This window comes from Silene latifolia, chromosome Y (assembly GCF_048544455.1).
Source record: "Silene latifolia isolate original U9 population chromosome Y, ASM4854445v1, whole genome shotgun sequence".
In the NCBI taxonomy this organism is placed as follows: Eukaryota; Viridiplantae; Streptophyta; class Magnoliopsida; order Caryophyllales; family Caryophyllaceae; genus Silene; species Silene latifolia.
Window position 1 is genome coordinate 295,531,638 of NC_133538.1, and position 19,729 is coordinate 295,551,366.

General features: G+C 36.3%; 1 protein-coding gene across 1 annotated transcript; it reads left to right on the forward strand.

Moving 5' to 3' along the window:
• The first annotated feature begins 6,378 nt into the window (after positions 1-6,378).
• Positions 6,379-17,188, forward strand: LOC141626818 (uncharacterized). The gene is made up of 14 exons (XM_074440446.1): positions 6,379-7,504; positions 8,314-8,397; positions 8,499-8,560; positions 8,738-8,807; positions 9,139-9,157; positions 10,637-10,693; positions 13,250-13,524; positions 14,533-14,592; positions 14,869-14,943; positions 15,027-15,131; positions 15,216-15,311; positions 15,475-15,555; positions 15,631-15,732; positions 15,814-17,188. The coding sequence occupies exons 1-14, from the start codon at positions 7,373-7,375 to the stop codon at positions 15,880-15,882; spliced, it is 1,287 nt and encodes a 428-aa protein (XP_074296547.1). The 5' UTR covers positions 6,379-7,372; the 3' UTR covers positions 15,883-17,188.
• The last annotated feature ends 2,541 nt before the right edge of the window (positions 17,189-19,729 follow it).

Sequence of the window (19,729 nt, forward strand, 5' to 3'; positions counted from 1 at the left end):
ACAAAGGCAAGTGCGACACATATGTATAAAAGGCAGTTATGTCGTGAAGACGCGACGGTGTAACTAGGTTATGAGTTCATTAAAGATCGTGAATGACCTCTTGTGTTTGAACTCTTGGTGCATGACTTGAATTTAGACTCGAGTGTCGACTTTGGCATAGTGATGCCTAGACAGACAACTTATGACTCAATTTGGATGTGTGTTGATGGCGTGACGCCATTGGACAAGACATGTACACAACTTGACCTTTGACCTGTAATGTAGGGGAAATGCGGGTTTAATATCCGAGAGGTTTTGACTCTGCTAACGCCATTGGAGATGCCTTGACAATTAGGCGACACGACCTAGACCAGAAGGTAGGTACTAACTTCGGCAGAGATTTAACGTTATCTAGACGACCTGACTTGAAATCGACTGGACTCTAATTGACTCGAGGCTGAATTAGAAAGGTGGACTGAAATTTTCGAAAATAGAAATTTTTTTTTTGATGAAATGTAAGTTTGTATTAAATCAAAAAGACCGCCACCAATTACATAAGCTCGCCTTACCAAGAGGCAATGAGACTCATACCATAGGACATTAGGGCCAGGCCCATTACACAAAATCAGATATTCTAAATAAAAAAAGGCAACCCATCTGAAACCATCAAAACAACCTATTTCCCGACATCAACCCTTCTTTCTCGATGCTTCTCCATGTTCACCGAGCCATTCTTCTATCAGATCTGGTCTCGCTGATTGCCCCGAATCCCTTCTTCTCCATGAATTTTCAAAAAGATTCATTTGTCGTTTTATGGACGGTTTCCGAAGAGTAGGGATCTCCGAAAGTTGATCAGTTGAAAGGGTTGTCTTAGGTTTGTTTTCAAAAGACGGTTTAAGTTGAAATTGTGGCGGCTATGAAAACAATGTGTTTTTTCCGAAGACGGTCTTTGAAATTCCGAATCACGGATTTAAAAATTGATAGTTGAAGAATTTAGAATTGTCATCACAATGGCCATGAAAACGGTTAAATTTGTTTTTAAAGATTTGAAATTGGGTTGAAAATTTGAAAACGGTTAAATTTGTTTTCAAAGATTTGATTTTGAATTAAAATTTGAAAACGGTTAAATTTGTTTTCAAAGATTTGATTTTGAATTGAAATTTGAAAACGGTTAAATTTGTTTTCAAATTATTTAAAATTGGGTTTGAAATATGAAAACGGTTAGATTTGTTTTCAAAGATTTGAAATTGGAAATTGTGAGGGTTGAATTCATCATTACGACAGGTTGGAAAGCCGTTTTAACCTTTGAAAGACGGTATGCAAATTGAAAAGTGTGAGAATTGAAATTGTTATTATGACGGCTTAGAAAAGCCAAATTTGATTTTGAAAACGAGATTTGAAATTTGAAAAGTTGCATGGGTTGAAATCGTCATTATGACGGTTTGAAAAACGTTTTTGTTTGAAAACTGATTTTGAATTTTGAAAATTCGAGGATATAATTCGTTATTACGACGGCGTAAAAGGGCGCTTTGAGAATGCAATGGTCAACGACAGATCGAGGTTTGAAACGGCCATTAAGACGACATAAAAGGGTATTTTGAAATGGTTTGTGAAAACCAAGGTTTGAAATCGTCATTACAACGGTATGAAAAGGTGCATTTGAAACGGTTGTAAAAACCGGGTTTGAAATGGCCATTATAACGGCATAAAAAGGTGTATTTGAAATGGTTATAAAAATCGGGTTTGAAAATCGTTATTACGACGGCATGAAAAGGTGTATTTGAAACGGTTGTAGAAAACCAGGTTTGAAAATCCTCATTATGACGGCCTAAGAAGGCGTGTTGTTTGAAATGCAACTGTCGGCGAAAGATCGAGGTTTGAGACGACCATTATAATGGCGCAAAAAGATGTTTTGAAAGTTTGAAATGACACGGAAGGACATATGATCACATAACACATAAGCACTCGCAGTTTCATTATATTATGCATAATGCTGACACGAGTTTTGGCTTAAAGGGTGGGTTACACACCAAGCAATCAAAGCCCGATTTTCGAGAGGGATACCAATCCAAACAAAATGTGTAAGGAGGGTGCCCTAGCCTCGTGCTCAAAGGAAGTGAAAGTTCTTTGACGAAACAGAAATGTGTAACGTTAATGATATGCTTGACTCAATCGGGATTCGAAACGCGGGGATGAGAAAACTCATGCCGACGGGACGAGGGCCGTCAAATTTGACCGTTAACTAGGTTAGTGGCTGTTTAACTTGGTGACAAACTTTTTGGCTTCTTATTTGGCAATTTTCTGTACATCAATTTTTTTGCATTTCTGTTATTCCTCCTTCCTCCTTTTCAATTCCCTCCACTTTAATTGTCCTCCACTTCTTTTACATCAATTTTTTTTTCCATTTTTTTCCCAAACAGACAACAAAGATGAAAGCCATCTTTCTTCTTTAACATGATTAATGACTGCATTTTTCGGCTGCCTGTGACGGCTTTTTTTGCTGCCCTGAATGAGATTTTTATCGTTGGTGTTAGTTTCTTGTAAGATTAACTAGATTTCGGAATCTAATTATGATTGGTATCTTTCGAAAAATGCCGAATTGGTTGATTATAGAAGCATACACAATGTTCTCGGTCCTTTGGTTTGAATCTGAGCAAAATGGGGTTACGGTTGTATTAGTTGGAGGGATAAATGTGGTAGCATTGTAGATTGTTAGTTTTGTGGGAAATTGTTGTTTGATGCTTGGGAGGCTGGAAGTACCGGGAAATTTGAGTGAATGGCTTTTTATTACATCATGATGAAGAATGATCTTAATCAATCGACAACAACCAAAGGAAAGGGTGAAGAACCAAATCACTGGTTGTATTAGTAAGAAACTATAGCATTAGAAAGTCGTTGGTTTTGAACTGAAGAATTACTTGTGTAAGATAATATTATTGACATATTGTTTTCAACTTTTCATCCTTAACAGGAAGGAGTAAAGAAATGGAGGAAAATTGATAAAAAAAAAGGTCAATGTCACCAAGTTAACAGCCACATCATCAAGTTAACAGCTAAATTTGACGGAATGAAAAGTTAAGGTCATCCTCATTAGTTTATATAGAGTAAAGGGTTACCACTAGAAGTTTAATTAAATAGAGGGTTATCTTATAGGAATTGAAAAAACTGACGGTTACCTTATACAAAACCCCCATAAAGAAAAATGGGACGAAGAGAGTATTTAGACGGAAGTAGTAGAGACTGTCAAACTGTCGGTAGCATGCTTCCAGTTTAATCTGGAGTGTCGATAAACTCTCTGTTATTTCGGGGAGGCAGAGATATACACAACCAATGTAGTTGTATCACGCAAGGAAGTTGTTTCCCTTTTAAAAGAGTGGATGATTATTTCCCCTGTTGCTTAAACCTATTTGGACGGTTAGGAATGGTCTCAGACTCTCTGTCCAAAGTCTGAACCATGTTTTTTTTTTATACACACTTTGTTGCTTGTTCAAAGCAAGTTATGTGCTCATAGATACAACTAGGGCATAAGTTGTATCAAATGTTTGGGGCGAATACAGTTCATAATATTGCAGTTTTTGCTCCTTATTCCGTTTGTTGCCTATAAACCTCGTATGAGAGAAGGTTTTCGTTTAAATTTCTCTTAAAGTGCTGATGATCTATCATAGATACTAGCTTTGAGGAGGTATTTAACAGGGTTCCAAATTTGAGCTTTGATTTTAATCGCACACCAATAGTGCGTTTTCGAGATTTTCTATATAGTTAGTTACTCTTTGAAAGGAATACCTTTTATCCTTCTCCAGTTTTCCTTTTGTTTACTCCCTCCATTCAACTCCACTTTGCAACATTGCTTTTTGCGCGGGTATTAAGAAACGGATTAAAAAAACTATTAAAAGTACATAGGGAAAGGGAATGGTGGGTTAAAGATATTAAAAAAATATAAAGGTGAGTTTTATGGTGGATTTGTGTGGAGTATGAATGTCATTTTTTGTAAATATAGATTTTCAATAAGGATAGAAAGGTCTTTTACATGTCCAAATAAGGAAACCTGTAAAGTGGAGTTGAATGGACGGAAATAGAATACTTGTAAAGTGGAGTTGAATGGAGGGAGTAGAATGGTAGACCTTAAGTTTGGGTGGAGTCAAACTTATTTCTGCATTTACATTACTGAATCATCATTAGTGAGGGCGTATTCAGGTTCCTTGTTCCTTACACCCTGTTCCATCTTTTGTCTGGCTTGTGGTGTGTTGGAGCTTGAAGTGGTGGTTAAGGTGTGACTGGTAAAACAATCAACTATCTAAGTAAGAAAAGCATGTTTGTGATCGACTGATCGTAATGGCTGAACGTAAATTGTCTCTATCAGTACCTCTCAATTCCCTTATAGCTAAAAGTGCTAATCGTCTGTCTGTCATTTGACGTGATGCAATATATTTATGGGATAGTTAGACCACATTGATGCTTATTTTCACTTTAGTGGCACATAGTCCACATACATTTGCAAAAGCTTTGGTACTCATGGATGTTGGTTCTTGTCACACACTTAACAGCTTCAAACGAGTTCACTAATTTTTTTCTTTCAGCTTACAGTTCTATGGAAGCTGGTTGGTAAAGTCCTTTTGCCGAAGCCCCAAAAGTTTACTACTGCAGAAAATAAACCTTCTACCCCTTCCACGAAGTGGTCATTTGCTCCTGGCAGTAACTTGTTTAAAAATCTAAGCCAGAATATTGAGAGAGATTCGAAGTTGAAACTTGATGACTTTGCTAGAGAACTGAGGTCATTCAGATTGGACATTTCAGGTGACAAAATAATGTTTTAAGTGCATACGATCTCTCTTTTTTTGTTCAAGTAAATGCATATTATAATGCTATGTTCTACCACCATCCCAGGATCGGTTTTTTCGGTTCTCTAGCGTGATTGCGCAAAAGTTTTTGTTCTCAAGCCTCTTTGATCTGTAAACAACTAAGCATATTGATAATCTTTCTTATTTTGGAGGTCGTAACTTCGGTGATGATGGTCTGATTTTTCTTGCGGAGAGCTTGGCATACAACAAGGTTAAACAGTTTGGTGGACTCATCTTTTTGCTATGTAGCTTATGCTGCTGGTCGTTTTTCTACAGAATATGTCTAAAAGTCCTTTAATTATGATATATGCCATCAATTCTTGATTCTGCTGATTCCCTTTATCTTAAATCTTTGTTTGTTACCATATATACACCACTGATAACTCCAAGCATATTGTGACTTAGGCTGTAGAAGAAGTGGATTTTTCTGCTAATGGAATAACGTCAGCCGGTCTGAAAGCCTTTGACGGCATTCTTCAATCAAATTTCTTCTTGAAGACATTAAATCTTTCTGGAAATCCCATTGGAGATGGAGCGAAGGTTTGCCTTCTAAAATTACACGGTGAAAAGCTGAAATAAAAGTTCAAATCTTAGAATGGGACAATGCTAGAACACTAAGATCTAGTGAGGTGAAACTGTAAAGGATATTGTTTGCAAAGAGCAAACTTCACTGTTTGCATATAATAGAATTCTTGCTAGTCATGTTGTGACTGACTGTCAAGTTGGTTTATAGCTGAATGTCATGATATTGAAAGGCTCAGCAGTTGGGGTTTCACTTAGGGGTGTTAATGAGCCGAGACAGCTCGCGAGCAACTCGAGATCGGCTCGGTCAAAGCTCGGTCAAAGCTCGGCTCGTGCGAGCTCGACTCGGGCTCGGGCTCGGCTCGAGAGCATAACGAGTCAAGCCGAGCAAACGCTGGCTCGACTCGAAAAGCTCGCGAGCAGCTCGAACATGTGATTAGATAAGATATTCCTCATATGTAGTAAAAATATTTTATCATAATTATATCTTTGTATCATACATATCAAATGTCTCATCGATTTGTCAAATATTCTTACATATAACTTTTTGAGCCTTGTTATTAAAAATATTGGAAGAAAAAAAATAAAAAATTAGCAATTATATATGGGCTCGATTTGAGCTCGATTTGGCTGAAATTTCGCGTTAAGGCTTGTCAAGTTCGATAACGAAAGACATTTTTTTTTTCGGGTAAGTTCGAGATCGGCTCGAGATCGAATTTTTGTTCTTGAGCACAAGCCGAGCAAGGCCAAGCTCGGGCTCGGCTCGGCTCGTTAACACCCCTAGTTTCACTTCACCTATTTTGCTTCAACAATTTACTAATTAAGCCACTGCATTTGGTTTGTTTGCTAGTGTGCCACTTATTATAAAGCTAGCATTACTTCAGAAAAGATCAAGTGATTATAAGGAGAGCTGATGTTGTTGTCGTTAACATTGGTCATGATTCGTGAGTAATGATTTATTTAATTGGCAGTGCTTTCACTAATATTTTATCTTTAAATCTACTCGAATCGTGAACTGTTGTCTGCTGTGTAGACTGTAGTGGTCTTATTAGGTTCAGGTTCTTGTAATTGAACTGTTGTAGATAGCTTCTTTTGATGTTTGATGACCAGCATTTTAATATACGTCGGTGCTCTTTCATGGACGCCTTTTACTCAATCATGGACATTTTTTCATAATTTTTCCATACTCTGCCCTTTTCCATCTAACAGAAACCAAAATTCTCCTTAATTTCTCTCTCCCAAAACTTAATCAAATTCCACCAAAAAAATTTCAAATTTAAATCTTAGAACTCAAATTGAAAAACTAATCACTTCATTTTATCAATAAATTACACTAATATTTATTGGGATTATGTTTATTAAGTTTTTATATTTTTCAATTAGGTTTTAGAATTTTCAATTAGGGGAAGAGTGGTGGTGGCTTGTCGGGGAGAAGCAGGGGCGTGACGGCAGGGAAGGGGCTCGGTTGGGTGGAGGGTGGTCCAGTAGATACCTAGGTATGGTGGCGCGCCGGTGAGCGTGGAGAGGGAGGGTGCGGTGGTGGTGGGGGCCAACGAGAGTGGTGGCAGAGTTAGCAGGCTGCAAGTGGAGGTCGGGGGGTGTCGTGGTCCGACAATGGCGATGATTTCGGTTGGAGATGAAGTGGCGGTGGGTGGTGGCCAGTAGGCAACGTCCGGGGTGGTGGGTGGCACTGGTAGTGGGTTGTAGTGTTTGTGGGTTTTTTTTAGGGGAAAAGAGAGAGGGGAGTGTTTAATTATGTAAATTGTGTCGATGATTAAGCAAATTGTGTCCAACACTTAGAAGCTGTTGGGTTTTGTACTTTTCTGGTGATTGACCGGTTTAAGAATGTACTTTGCAAGAACGGAGTTACTTCATCTCCACCTTCAATCGAAATCATTTCCTTGTTTCCCATAATCTAAAAGTCCCTGCATAATCCAAGAGTGTGATGTTTATGGTCCTGCATTTGTATTGAGTTTTAACCAATATCAACCCATTTCATTGTATCCGATAACAGAAAAGATTCTATTTTTAATATGCGGATGCTAGACTTGTTAATAACTCTAATCGTCTTTGTGTTTCCTTTATTACAGAGCTTGTGCGAAATACTAGTTAGTAATACTGGTATCCAGAAGCTGCAATTGAACAGTACTGGGTTGGGAGATGAGGTCTGTTTTCTCCAATGCTGAATCTCTTTGTCTAACTTGCTTTACAAGCCTTTTGTTTGGTTCATTCGTACATTCATATGAGCTATTTGTCTCTCATTTTTGGAGGCTTTAGAGGCCCAGAAGTCAGAACTATATTTTAAAGCTCGATGAATTTTGCTCCAAAATCTCAACCTGTTTATTCCGGCTCTTGGAGACTTGGCAAAAAATGAAATTATTATCCCATTGTGTTCTTTACACAACATTTTTTGCTCTTCCAAGGTTCTTTATATCTCTTTGTTTGGCAACAATTGAGTTTAAGCAAGGGACCTTTTTCCATCCACTTGCACAACTGCACACACTCTCTAGTTCTAAAAAATTGTGTCAGACTGGAGTGTAAAGAATCAGCTTACATCCCCTATTTTCGAACATGGGAGTAATTATAGCCTTTTCATGATTTCCTCAATAGTCAGTACTACCTCCATTCAACTCCACTTTGCAACATTGCTTTTTGCGCGGGTATTAAGAAACGGATTAAAAAAACTATTAAAAGTACATAGGGAAAGGGAATGGTAGAGTTAAAGATATTAAAAAAATATAAAGGTGAGTTTTATGGTGGATTTGTGTGGGGTATGAATGGCATTTTTTTGTAAATATAGATTTTCAATAAGGATAGAAAGGTCTTTTACATGTCCAAATAAGGAAACCTGTAAAGTGGAGTTGAATGGACGGAAATAGAATACTTGTAAAGTGGAGTTGAATGGAGGGAGTAGTTTATAGTCAGTAGCTTATAGCTCTGATATTACGCCTTTTGAGTCTTGTATTCCTTGCAGGGCGCGAAGGCTATTGCACAGTTGCTAAGGAAAAATTCAAATTTGACTGCTATTGAGCTAAATAACAACACAATTGATTATTCTGTATGCTACTTTCACCATTATTATTAAAATTCATCTTGTAGTTAAAGGCTCCTGAAGCTTGAGAAATTGTTCTGTGCTTTCTATTTTGAAAATGGAGGTAGGGTTTTGCAAGTATTGCCGGAGCACTACTGGAGAATAGCACCATCCGAGCTTTACATCTCAAGTGAGTTAAAGAAAATTAGAACCTCTGCTGTATGGACTAGCTGATTGCCAAACTGTGAACCAATATGTTTATCTTTGCTATCCCCTCACTCAAAAAATAAATAGAAAATAAAAACTCTCTTAGCTACTGGATTTGTGTGATAGTTGCTGATATTATGGCAATCTATTGATGATGTAGTGGGAATTATGGTGGTACTTTAGGAGTTGCTGCGTTGGCTAAGGGGCTCGAGGGGAACAAGTCCGTAAGCGTAAGTTTTCCCTTAAAAGTTAACTTAGAGATTCTATGTATGAGATTTTGTGATTTCTCTCCCATAATAGATAGCTAAGCAGGCAGCCAAAAGGAAGGGATGATAAGGAGTCTCTCTCTCTTGTGGGGCGTGAGGTTTTAACTCTACCACCACGAGAAAAAAAGGGCAAGCTCTTAAACGAATGAGCTGCCTAAGAACCTCAGTAGTTTGTGGATTCTCAATGTATACTGACGTAGTTTACTCAAATATAGAAACTTTATATCATCTATAATTCAATATTGACATCCCTGTCATTTGAAAACTAAGAGATTATTAATTTATTTTGTTTCAGGAACTTCACTTGCATGGAAACTAGTTTTATACCCGTGCAAAAATGCACGGATTACTTTAAAATTCAATATTTTAATTACTCCGTATGATAATTAGACATTATATCTTTCAAGTAACAATTGAAAAATATGATGTATATTAATAATATATATGACTTATATTAATGTCATACATTGTTAAAAGTTAAATCGGTGCAGATATCGGTGCCGGAGATTAGATATTCAACAACTTGGCTAAATGCATAAGTTTGAAATGTGATCACGTAAATATGATAACAATTAAAAATATACCTAAAAACGAAAATAGAATAGATAATAATTAAAAATACATCCAAAAATAAAAGTCAATAACAGTTAATCGGGACGAAAGGAGTAATATATTATGGACCGAAAACTTAAATAAAATTTACCCAAGACAAATTAAACAAATGCAAATCTCAAGTTATGTAAAGCACTCCGTATTTCCCACCCCACCCCCAAAACTAACCCTACCTACCACATCAGATTCACCTCGTCCGCCTCCCACTCTCACTCTCGATCCCCTCTCTAAAAAAACCCCAAATTAAACCCACATACGATTTATAGCCTCATTCATTTCCCTCAAATATGGATCATCATCTACCTTCATTAATCATCCTTTCATTTTTATTAAACCTAATTTGTTGTATATTTAAGAGTTTTCGGTCAAGTTTGAAGATATTTGGCTTAAAATGTTTACAAAGATCATGTAAGTATGAAATTTAAATGTTGAACAATCAAATTTCAAAGCAATAGTTCTTTTGCATGTCATTTAAAATTGTTAAATTTGCTAATAATTATTGTCGTGATAGTTTAATTTTTCTCAAATAAATACATCGATTTTTGTCGTCTTTTTCAATGTAACAATATTAACATTTGCTTTTATTATTTTGAGCCTTATTGTAAACATTCTCTGTATATGATTTTTTTGTTATTTTTTTCGTTTGAATTTTAGCTCAAATTTTAATTATTTCGAACCTAATTTGATGGTTTTCGACTTTTTTTATTTTTTTTATATTTCTTGTTTTTTTTTTCATATAAATATTTTTTTTTTCCTCGTTGTTTTGGAACCTGGATTCTTCATGACTTCATATATTCCACTACTTTCAAATCTGAAAAATTTTCTCCACATATTTTCCATTAAGCTCATATCTGAAAAACTTTCTTTAATTTTCGGTTTGTAATTTTTTTTATTTTTAAGTAATTTTAACGCGCTTTTTATTCCAGCTTTGTAATTTTTTTAACGATTTGAATTAATTTTACCATGCTTTTAATTATATTGAGCCTACAGTGAATTAAATAGAGCCAATGAATTTTTGTTGGTGAATAAATTGTGTGCGAGAAACAAAAAAGTAGAAAGAGAGAAATTAATTCCTAAAAACTTGCAACCACGTTTGCTTGAAGCAAAAAAATCACTTTGAAACCCTGATATTCAGGAACCAATAGCAAGCCTCTAAAAAACCTAGCTTTTATACTAGGTAGATGCTATGGGAAATGAAGGAGTCTGTTCTTTGATGTCAGGCTTATCAGCTCGTAAAGGTGACATAATGATGATTTTTTTCATGTTGTTTATAAAAGAGTAAATTATCAATTACACCCACGTCAAATACACATTTTTACATTTACTCCCACGTCAAATTTTTTTATTAAATTACACCCAAGTTAATAGCTCAGGTTATAATTTGCACCCAAGGCCATTTTCAGGTGAAAAAATTAATAAAATGACGATTTTGCCCCTGCATTTATTTTCTTCTTCATTCATGCTTCTCTTTCATCTTCTCAATAACCATCATTTCATTGCTCCCTCTACATCAAACAAATTTCTATGCAACAGTTTCTACATCAAACAAATTCTTAAACCCAATATTTAAAAAATAGTTGGCAGTAAACCCACCCAAGAATATTACAGTTTCCCCCAACTCAAATTGATCAATGTCAATTAATCTTTTAACGGAGACATCAACCCAGATATACCGTCACCTTTGCTGCGTCCTAAAATCGTGTCTTTGGTCGAGAGCACGCTCCAAAGGCTAGCAGACATTCAATCAAAGATAATATGATCGTATTCACCATCGCTAACGCCCGTGAGACGCCTAAGCGGTCAACATGAGCTTCCGGGTTAAGATAATCAATATAATTCATATGGCACAAAGGGCAATCAACAAAAACCCGATAACAAAGTTCTACTCAAATCAGCCGATGCTGACGTAAACCCTTTGCAAAATGAGGCTGCATCAACCTAACATACAATCCGTTTTTGGCGGCCAAAGTGTCATGGGTTCCTTCCTCGACTATCCTACCCCCATTAAGTACGACAATATTGTCTACGTGTCTCATCATCGCGGCTCTGTGGGCTATGAGAATTGTTGTTTTATTTCCCATTATTAATGTATCCAGAGCTTCCTGAACCACTCTACTAGATTCTGATTCTATGGCTGAGCTTGCCTCATCTAACAACAAAATGGGTGCATTTTTTAATACCACTCTAGCTATAGCAATTCGCTGTTTTTGTCCAGGTGTCAAATCTACACCCCTCATACCAACATGAGTGTCATAGCCATGAGGTAAGCTGCTGATGAAGTGATGAGCATTTGCAATCCTAGCCGCCTCTTTCATTTCAGCTTCACTAGCATTGTGCCTTGCATATATGATATTTTCTCTTATTGTAGTTGAGAAGATCACTGGTTCCTGCTGAACTAACCCGAGACTTCTAAGCCATCTCAAGTTGAATTGCTTTAGATCTCTTCCATCCAGGAAAACTTGACCGGCAACTGGGTCATAAAACCTTTGTATAAGAGATATTATAGTGCTCTTTCCCGACCCCGAAACTCCCACGACAGCGACAGTTTGACCACCGCCGACTTTCAAACTGAAATTGCTCAGCACCAAAACTTCTTCGGGTCCAATTTCGCCAACACATTGCTCACATAAATCTTCCTTTGTGTATACTTCCTCTATTTCGAATTGATGAGGGATAAATTAAATTGGGGATTTGGGGACTTTCTCTATTTCGAATTGATATAAATTAAATTGGGGATTTGGGGAAGATGAGAGAGAAATTAAATTGGGGAAGATGAGTATGAAGGGGAAAAAACAAACTGACAAGTAAGAAGAAGGAAGGGAGGGCAAAAATGTCCTAAAATCAATTTTCTACCCAGAAAATTTGAATTTTGACGGAAAAGTGGCCGGATTCCGATATTGGGTGCAATTTGTAAACTGAGCTATTAACTTGGGTGTAATTTAATAAAAAAATTTGACGTGGGAGTAAATGTAAAAATGTGTATTTGACGTGGGTGTAATTGATAATTTACTCTTTATAAAATCTTATTTATGTCTGTTTCCCCCTTCACCAAAAAAAAGGTCCTTTTCTGTATGTGATTTCTTTTTTTGGTGGAAATGTAAGCTTCAATTAAACCAGCCCTATAAAATAGAGTAAAGAAAGTCACCAATACAACCTATTCCGGATTCTACTCTCCTTTAGTATAAGGAGAAACCAATACATCAGTGTCATAAAAAAAGTAATCAAAACCATATAACACCATAGCTACTGAAATAGACTACTGCCCTTCTTACATAAGCTCCTTTTGCTGACACCATGCTCTATCTGTAACCTTTAACTGACCAACAGGAATAGCCATTAACCGCAGCTTACTGTATGTGATTTCACTTGTTTGCTTAATTGTTTCTAGTTTATACACATCAAAATATTATATTCTTTTGTATGTTAGGTCCAATATATTTGTATTTCAGTATATGCTGAGAGTGGAATGGCCTATATATTATGTTACGTCTTCATTCTCGCTCGAGTAGCTGTGCTGGCAACATGAAATCTTGACATGAATATTAACTCTTTGGTCACTCCAATTTACACAAGAACATGAAAAAAGGGTGGCAGTTATTTTTATTAATAGGAAAGTCTCACATTTGGGACATATTACCTCATACGACACTTTTAAATGAGTTTAAGTTACTTGGCAGATGCTCCCCTGTTGCCATGCACTCCATATGATTCTGGACTTTTTTTAAACTGTTAAAGAGGATATGTTCCACAAACTAAATTAGCCACTAACTGTGAATTGTGTGACTTGCTTCTAGGAAGAATGACACTATTGGACATCAGCAACAATGAAATTGGCTCTAGAGGGGCCTTTCATATTGCAGAATACGTGAAAAAGACAAAGAGCTTGTTATGGTTGAATGTTTACATGAATGACATTGGAGATGAGATAAAACATTCTCAACCCATTGTTTTGAGAGAAATGATGTTCGGTATTCTTTCATTGGTTTGTATGAAGATAAAAATGGGGAGAAAATTAATGGAAAACCCAATCCCGTTCTTGGACAACATATTTTCCTTTGGAATAAGGAATGTCAGTTAACCCCTCTTCCTTCCAATTCCTTGCTTTCCATTTACATTTACAGCTAAAGAATTAAGGCTGTTTTTGTTGCTTGTTATAGCCATGTACCTAATGTTTCTCATATATTCTCTGGCAGCACTAAATCTTCTGCGCCATAGAGTCTTTACTTTTTGTGGCAGCCTGCCTTTGATCGATAATTAATGCTTAAAATAACTTAAGGGCTTGTTTGGATGAGAGATTTGGGAGGGAAAGGGAGGGGAGGGGGAGGCAGGGATACGAAATCCCTTGTTAGGATAACAAATGGGATATGAGAGAAATGGGGATTTGGAGGGATCCATTTTCCCCCCTCCAACCCTAATCAAAATCCCTTCAAAAAAGGAGAAATTTGAAGGGAAAACTCCCTTCTTCCATTCCCCCTCCCTCCCTTTCCCTTCACTTTTGCTATCCAAAGACACTCTAGAGGGCTTGTTTGGATAGCAAAATAGGAGGGAAAGGGAGGGGAGGGGGATAGGGGGAAAGGAAACGGAGGTGAGCAAAGGGGTATGGGTGTTTGGATAATCCCCCCCCCCTCATTTGCTAACCAATCAAGGGATTTTATATCCCTTGCTTCCCCCTTCCCTTCCTTTCCCTCCAGATCCCTCAATCCAAACAAGCCCTAAATGTACTTCTTGGCTTTTCGAGCACCTTGTTCTGTCATAGGTGGTCGTCTTCTTGATTTCTTCAGGACTCACTACAGAATCTGTTTTTCGAATATTTAGTATTGTCATGTTTATTTAGTCATTTGAAGTAGAGTAGATTCTTAATGCTTCTTGTTTGGTGATATACATCGATTCCTTGTCATGGTTGAATACCGTTGCTGATATATTTTTGCTTACCAATTGAAGAGACAATGTGTTCCATCATTGCTTAAATTGATTTTCTTTTGCCTCATGACTTGTGGATTAGCTTTTGAATATTTGAACCTAAAATTTATTTCCTCAATATAAGTCGCCACCTATAACATTTTATATAATGTTTCAGGGGGCTGAAAAAATCGCTGATGCACTTAAGCAAAATCGCTCAATTACTACCATTGACTTGGTAAGAGAACATAAAGCGCTAGTATGGTTGTTTCTGAATCACTAGATTAGTCCAAAAATAAGTTTAGTACCGATACTGAATGTTGATTTCCTAAATTCAGTTGTGGAGAATTCGATTACTTAAAAACAATAAAAATATAATTTTCTATCATTATGCATCATTTTCCTTACGGATTGGAACTTTGTGAATTTTGTTGGGGGTACAAGTATATTTTTTCTTCTATCTTAATCTCGAAGTCATGGCTAAAAATCAAGGCGTGAAATTCTTGGAAATCAGGGAGGCAATAACATACATGCTAGAGGTATCACTTGCATTGCCGAGATCTTGAAAGACAATAATGTCATCACAACCGTAAGTCCCTTCACCTTCTCCTTTAATCTTTTGACTCGGGGCACTTCTTTTAGAAAAAATAGTCATTGCATATTACCTCTTAGTTGGAGATTGCCTATAATCCTTTTGGACCTGATGGAGCTAAGGCTATATCCGAGGTTCTCAAGTTTCATGGAAATGTTAAAACCCTGAAGCTTGGATGGTGTCAGGTTATCACGTTGAACTTATGATGTCCATTATAGATTTACGTGTTGAAATGATTGCTGATGATATTTTGACATTACATCTCCCAGATTGGACGACAAGGAGCAGAGTTCATTGCCGACATGATAAAGTACAATACCACCATATCAACACTCGACTTGCGTGCAAATGGTTTGATGGACGATGTATGTTAAATTAACCATGTTTTGTTCGGGTTAATGGGGTATATGGGAGGGGATGATGTACGTTAAATTAACCATTTTTAAATTGGATTAATGGTTTGATAGACTTGCTCTCATTTTATGGGTTTTTGTTCTTTTCTATGTTTCCATAATCTTTTGGTTACAGGGTGCCGTTTGTCTAGCCCAGAGCCTGAAAGTGGTCAACGAGGCCTTGACGTCGGTAGATTTGGGCTTTAACGAAATAAGAGTATGGAATTCAGCTCTTTTACATTATTCTTGGAACTTTAACTTACCTTATGATTAACATGGAATTTCTCGACAGGATACTGGAGCGTTTGCAATAGCACAAGCACTGAAAGCTAATGAAGATGTTGCGCTTACGTCAATTAACCTTTCAAGGAACTTTATTACAAAACTTGGACAGGTAACTGTATTTTCAGAACCGAGATCTATTCTTTAGCATCTTTAAACAATGTACATTTTATCGTGCTTTGATCGTATCCAGAGTGCACTTACGGATGCGAGTGATCATGTTATGGAAATGAACGGAAAGGAAGTTGCGGTGTTCTTCTAAATTTTTGTTGAGATGGGGAGTATTTTTAAGCATATAGCACATGGAAAAATCAGCTCACAATTGGAATGTTATCTAGTTTAGATGAGATATTATACCCTCTTCTTGTGTGGGGGTGTAAATTTTTGAGAATGAGGTTATGGAATTTTTTTTTTGGGTTATTTCACGTGAATAATCCAAACTAAGTCTCATCTTTTCGTATTAATCTCAACTAGTGTTTAACTGAGAATAATCCTAACTATTGCATTATTTAACTTCCACCGAACTCCTGGAAGGGAAACCTAAACAACTTTCCCTTGACTATAACCCTAATTAGTCAACATCAACTTCATCTTCTTTATTCTTCATCCCCATATTTCCTGATAATCAATCACCAAACACCAAAAATTAAAACTCCATCTTCACCAATCACGCCCATATTTCAGTTTTTTGTATAACACGATTGAGGTTTCTAATGGTCAAAGTTCCACCTTCACTAGTATCTGCCCCAATTGGATCATCACAGTAAAAATCCTTCCTTTGCAGTAAAAAAATTAAAATAAAATAATCAAGAGTACATGGGGATTGCAAAGAAAAACAACATACACACGAGTCAACGAAGACGGGTTGAGACTACTAAAAACCCTGGGTTTTTTTATTTTTGTTCAGAAAGATGAACTGGATGCAAATATGCAATCCTATAAATCAAAGCAAAGATTTGGGGAAAATGGTGTTTTTTCCATTAATCATTAATGGGCTATTTATACATGCTCAATAAGAGCACTCCTACGACAATAGTAATGCTACCAATATACATCATATTCCAATACCTTCATATACATCATATTCCAATACAAGGTCCATATATGCTATGATACGATAACAAGAATATCCCATACATGTCTACTGCTACAAGGCTCCGTACTTCTACTTGTATTATGTTTACGCCTGACAAATCCACTTGATGATGATAATATGATAATGAGTTGTTGTTCAGAAAGATCAGGTAAAATTTAATTTTCGTTATTTTTTTAATTAGACTCCCAGAAAAAAAAAAAGCAAAAATAAGGAGAATGAAAGAATAAAAGAAGGGAGAAGAAGAAATGAAGATATAAGTGAAGAAGGAACCAGAAAAAATAGAAAAAGAGTTTGACTCACATGTATCACCGGCTGGGAAACCTGTTGTAACAGGTCAATAATGGAATGGGTTTATTGTAAGTTAAATGGTGCAATAGGTAGGATTATTCTCAGTTAAACATTAGTCGGGATTAATATGAGAAGGGTAGGCTTAGTTTGGATTATTCATGTGAAATAACAGCGTTTGGCGACATGTTTTTTTTTTTTTTTTTTTTCAAATTTTGTTAGCGGTAATAGGGTATCATGTTTCGCACAGTTGAGCTCGAGGAAATATGCTACTCTTTTTTGTTGGCAATTTATATACCGTAAGGATCCTCTGTCCCATTTTTATGTTCCATTATGTGTGCCACTTCACTCACCTTTTGACACATTACTTGTTGCAAAATAAATATTGTAATAATTATATTAATTTATTGATGTGTTAGAAGACGATTGGAGTGACACACATTGGGACACCAAATGGGACAGAGGATCCCAACTCATTTATATATGCAGCCTTTTAAAGCAACAAATTGAGAATCATTGGTTGAATTATTGGCATTACATAAATATTTGTAGTAAATCTTTAAGATATGGAAAGGTTATGCATCTCTCACTCGTTTAGTTGGTTATATTCCTTGGTTTTTTTTTTGACAAAAGTGTACTATTTATATAAACTTCAAAATATACGAGTACATACAAATCTATTATAAAACAAACCGGGTGGTAAGAGAGACCCCTAAACTAGTAGATAAGCAACTAGTATAAGTAGAAGTACAAAAAGATCCAGTCGCACACAGACGACGCTTCTTGAGCGGACAGTGGTAAAAGGTATCGAAGTGAATAGAACATTCTTGTTTCTGTTTATAGCTCACAGCCTTTTCCAGCATCTTGGTAAACCTGCAAAAAAAAAAACCTTTAACCAACATATTAGACTTCTTCTTTAACTGAGCTCGATCCATACGGTGGCTGGCACTAGGATGATTTCCAGATTGTCTAGATTTGCTACACCAACAACCTGCAATTTCCAATGCTGAGAAAATAAAATGAGTTGGACTTGACAAATGAGAAGATACAGCCATCACAGAATCCTCTGTATGTAAGAGTGCTATCAAGCGAAGCCACTTCACAACATGTGTTGTTATTACTTGGAATCTCCTTTTGGGACAAACGTGGTCTCTTAACATCAAGATGAGTAACTGCCTCGTCATCAGAAATTTTCAAATTGTCAGTTGGCCTAAAGTCCATAGCCGGAGAAAGATTCACGATCAATGGATTAGAGGAGGGAACTGCTGCTTCCCAAGAAGACGATTCATGGGGAGTTCCCGTCAAGATAGAAGGTTTAGTAGAGATAGGGCGAACTTTCGTATAAGCCCCCGACTTTGGATGATAAAATTGCAGATTCCGCCCTAACATCAAGGTTTCATAGTCTTTGGAAGAGAGAGACAAATTTTTGTGGGTTTGTGTTTTATTGGAGAAACTATATTTGGTAGGTTTGGCAGCGGAAGGTTGACTATCACAATGGCCAGGCAAGAGAGGGCAAGTCTTAGCATTGGAGTCGAACTCCATAACCACATCTGAGCTCCTACTAGTGTTATTAATATCACAAACCATCCCATTGATCAATGACCCCCTACTATAAGAAGCTTCACACACTTCATCAGGGGGCTGAAACTGTGGGATTTATCTGTATGCATCCCTTTGAATTTAACGACTATAACGAATATATCATGATGAATGCTAGTCATAAAATTAAATTACATAAACAAAAGGGTAAAGAGAATTAGAAATAACCTTCGGTCCTAGCTAATTCGGCCTATGAACAATATCACAATGATATTCTCCTATCAGTTGCACCCAAGATGCTCCGAGAAATACCCCTCAAAATTGTTAGAATGAGATCCCCAATTTTCTGTAAATATTAAGGTTTTTGTGTGATTTTCTGATGAGAGAAATGATGAGCAAAACTAGGTTAAAATTAGGTTAGAAAAATAATGATCTACCATACCCTTATAAAACCGAGTATAAGGTGTAATAGGGTAGATATTTTCCTTCCAAATTTTCAGCCCATATACCGAAATTAAAAGAGTTAATTTCTCTTTTTTTCGGTTATTCCAAAAATGTATAAAATGTGTAAATTGTCATCTAGTGAGGATCAAACCCATGACCTCTTAGTTTGAGTACCCTCACTATTACCACTATGACACATTCATCTTGTTGATATTAAATATAACTGATTACATTTAATTATGAATTAACAGATTAATTCGTCCAAGCTAACATTACATACATTTAATTAAATATAACTTATTATATTCAATTTACGAATCATATATTATATTAAAACAGTAACCGGCTACCTATTCTCTCGCCACGTGTCACATCCTATTCTACCGCCACGTGTTACGTCCTACCCTACCGCCACATCATCCAATTTACCAAGATTCCATTTCAATTCCATTTCAACGTGTTACTTGAAATTTCCGAAAATCAACTCCCTATATTTTAGGAGATAAATTTCCGAAAATCTCGCCCAAAAGAAACCGTGTATATTTTAGGATATTTTTTTTTATATTTGATTTTATATAAATTTCCGAAAATTTCGCCCATATAAACCGTGTATATTTTAGGATATATTTTCTTATATTTGATTTTTTTTATATGATTACCGTAAATCTCGCCCATATGAACTGTGTATTTTAGGAGAGATTGAGATTTTGTAATATTTGATTTTATATGATTAATATACACGGTT

Coding starts and splice junctions, on each gene's coding strand:
- LOC141626818 (XM_074440446.1), top strand. CDS start 7,373: ATGCGGATGCTAGACTTGTTAATAACTCTAATCGTCTTTGTGTTTCCT. Junction 7,505..8,313: donor GTACTGGGTTGGGAGATGAG/GTCTGTTTTCTC, acceptor TATTCCTTGCAG/GGCGCGAAGGCTATTGCACA. Junction 15,556..15,630: donor TGGGCTTTAACGAAATAAGA/GTATGGAATTCA, acceptor ATTTCTCGACAG/GATACTGGAGCGTTTGCAAT.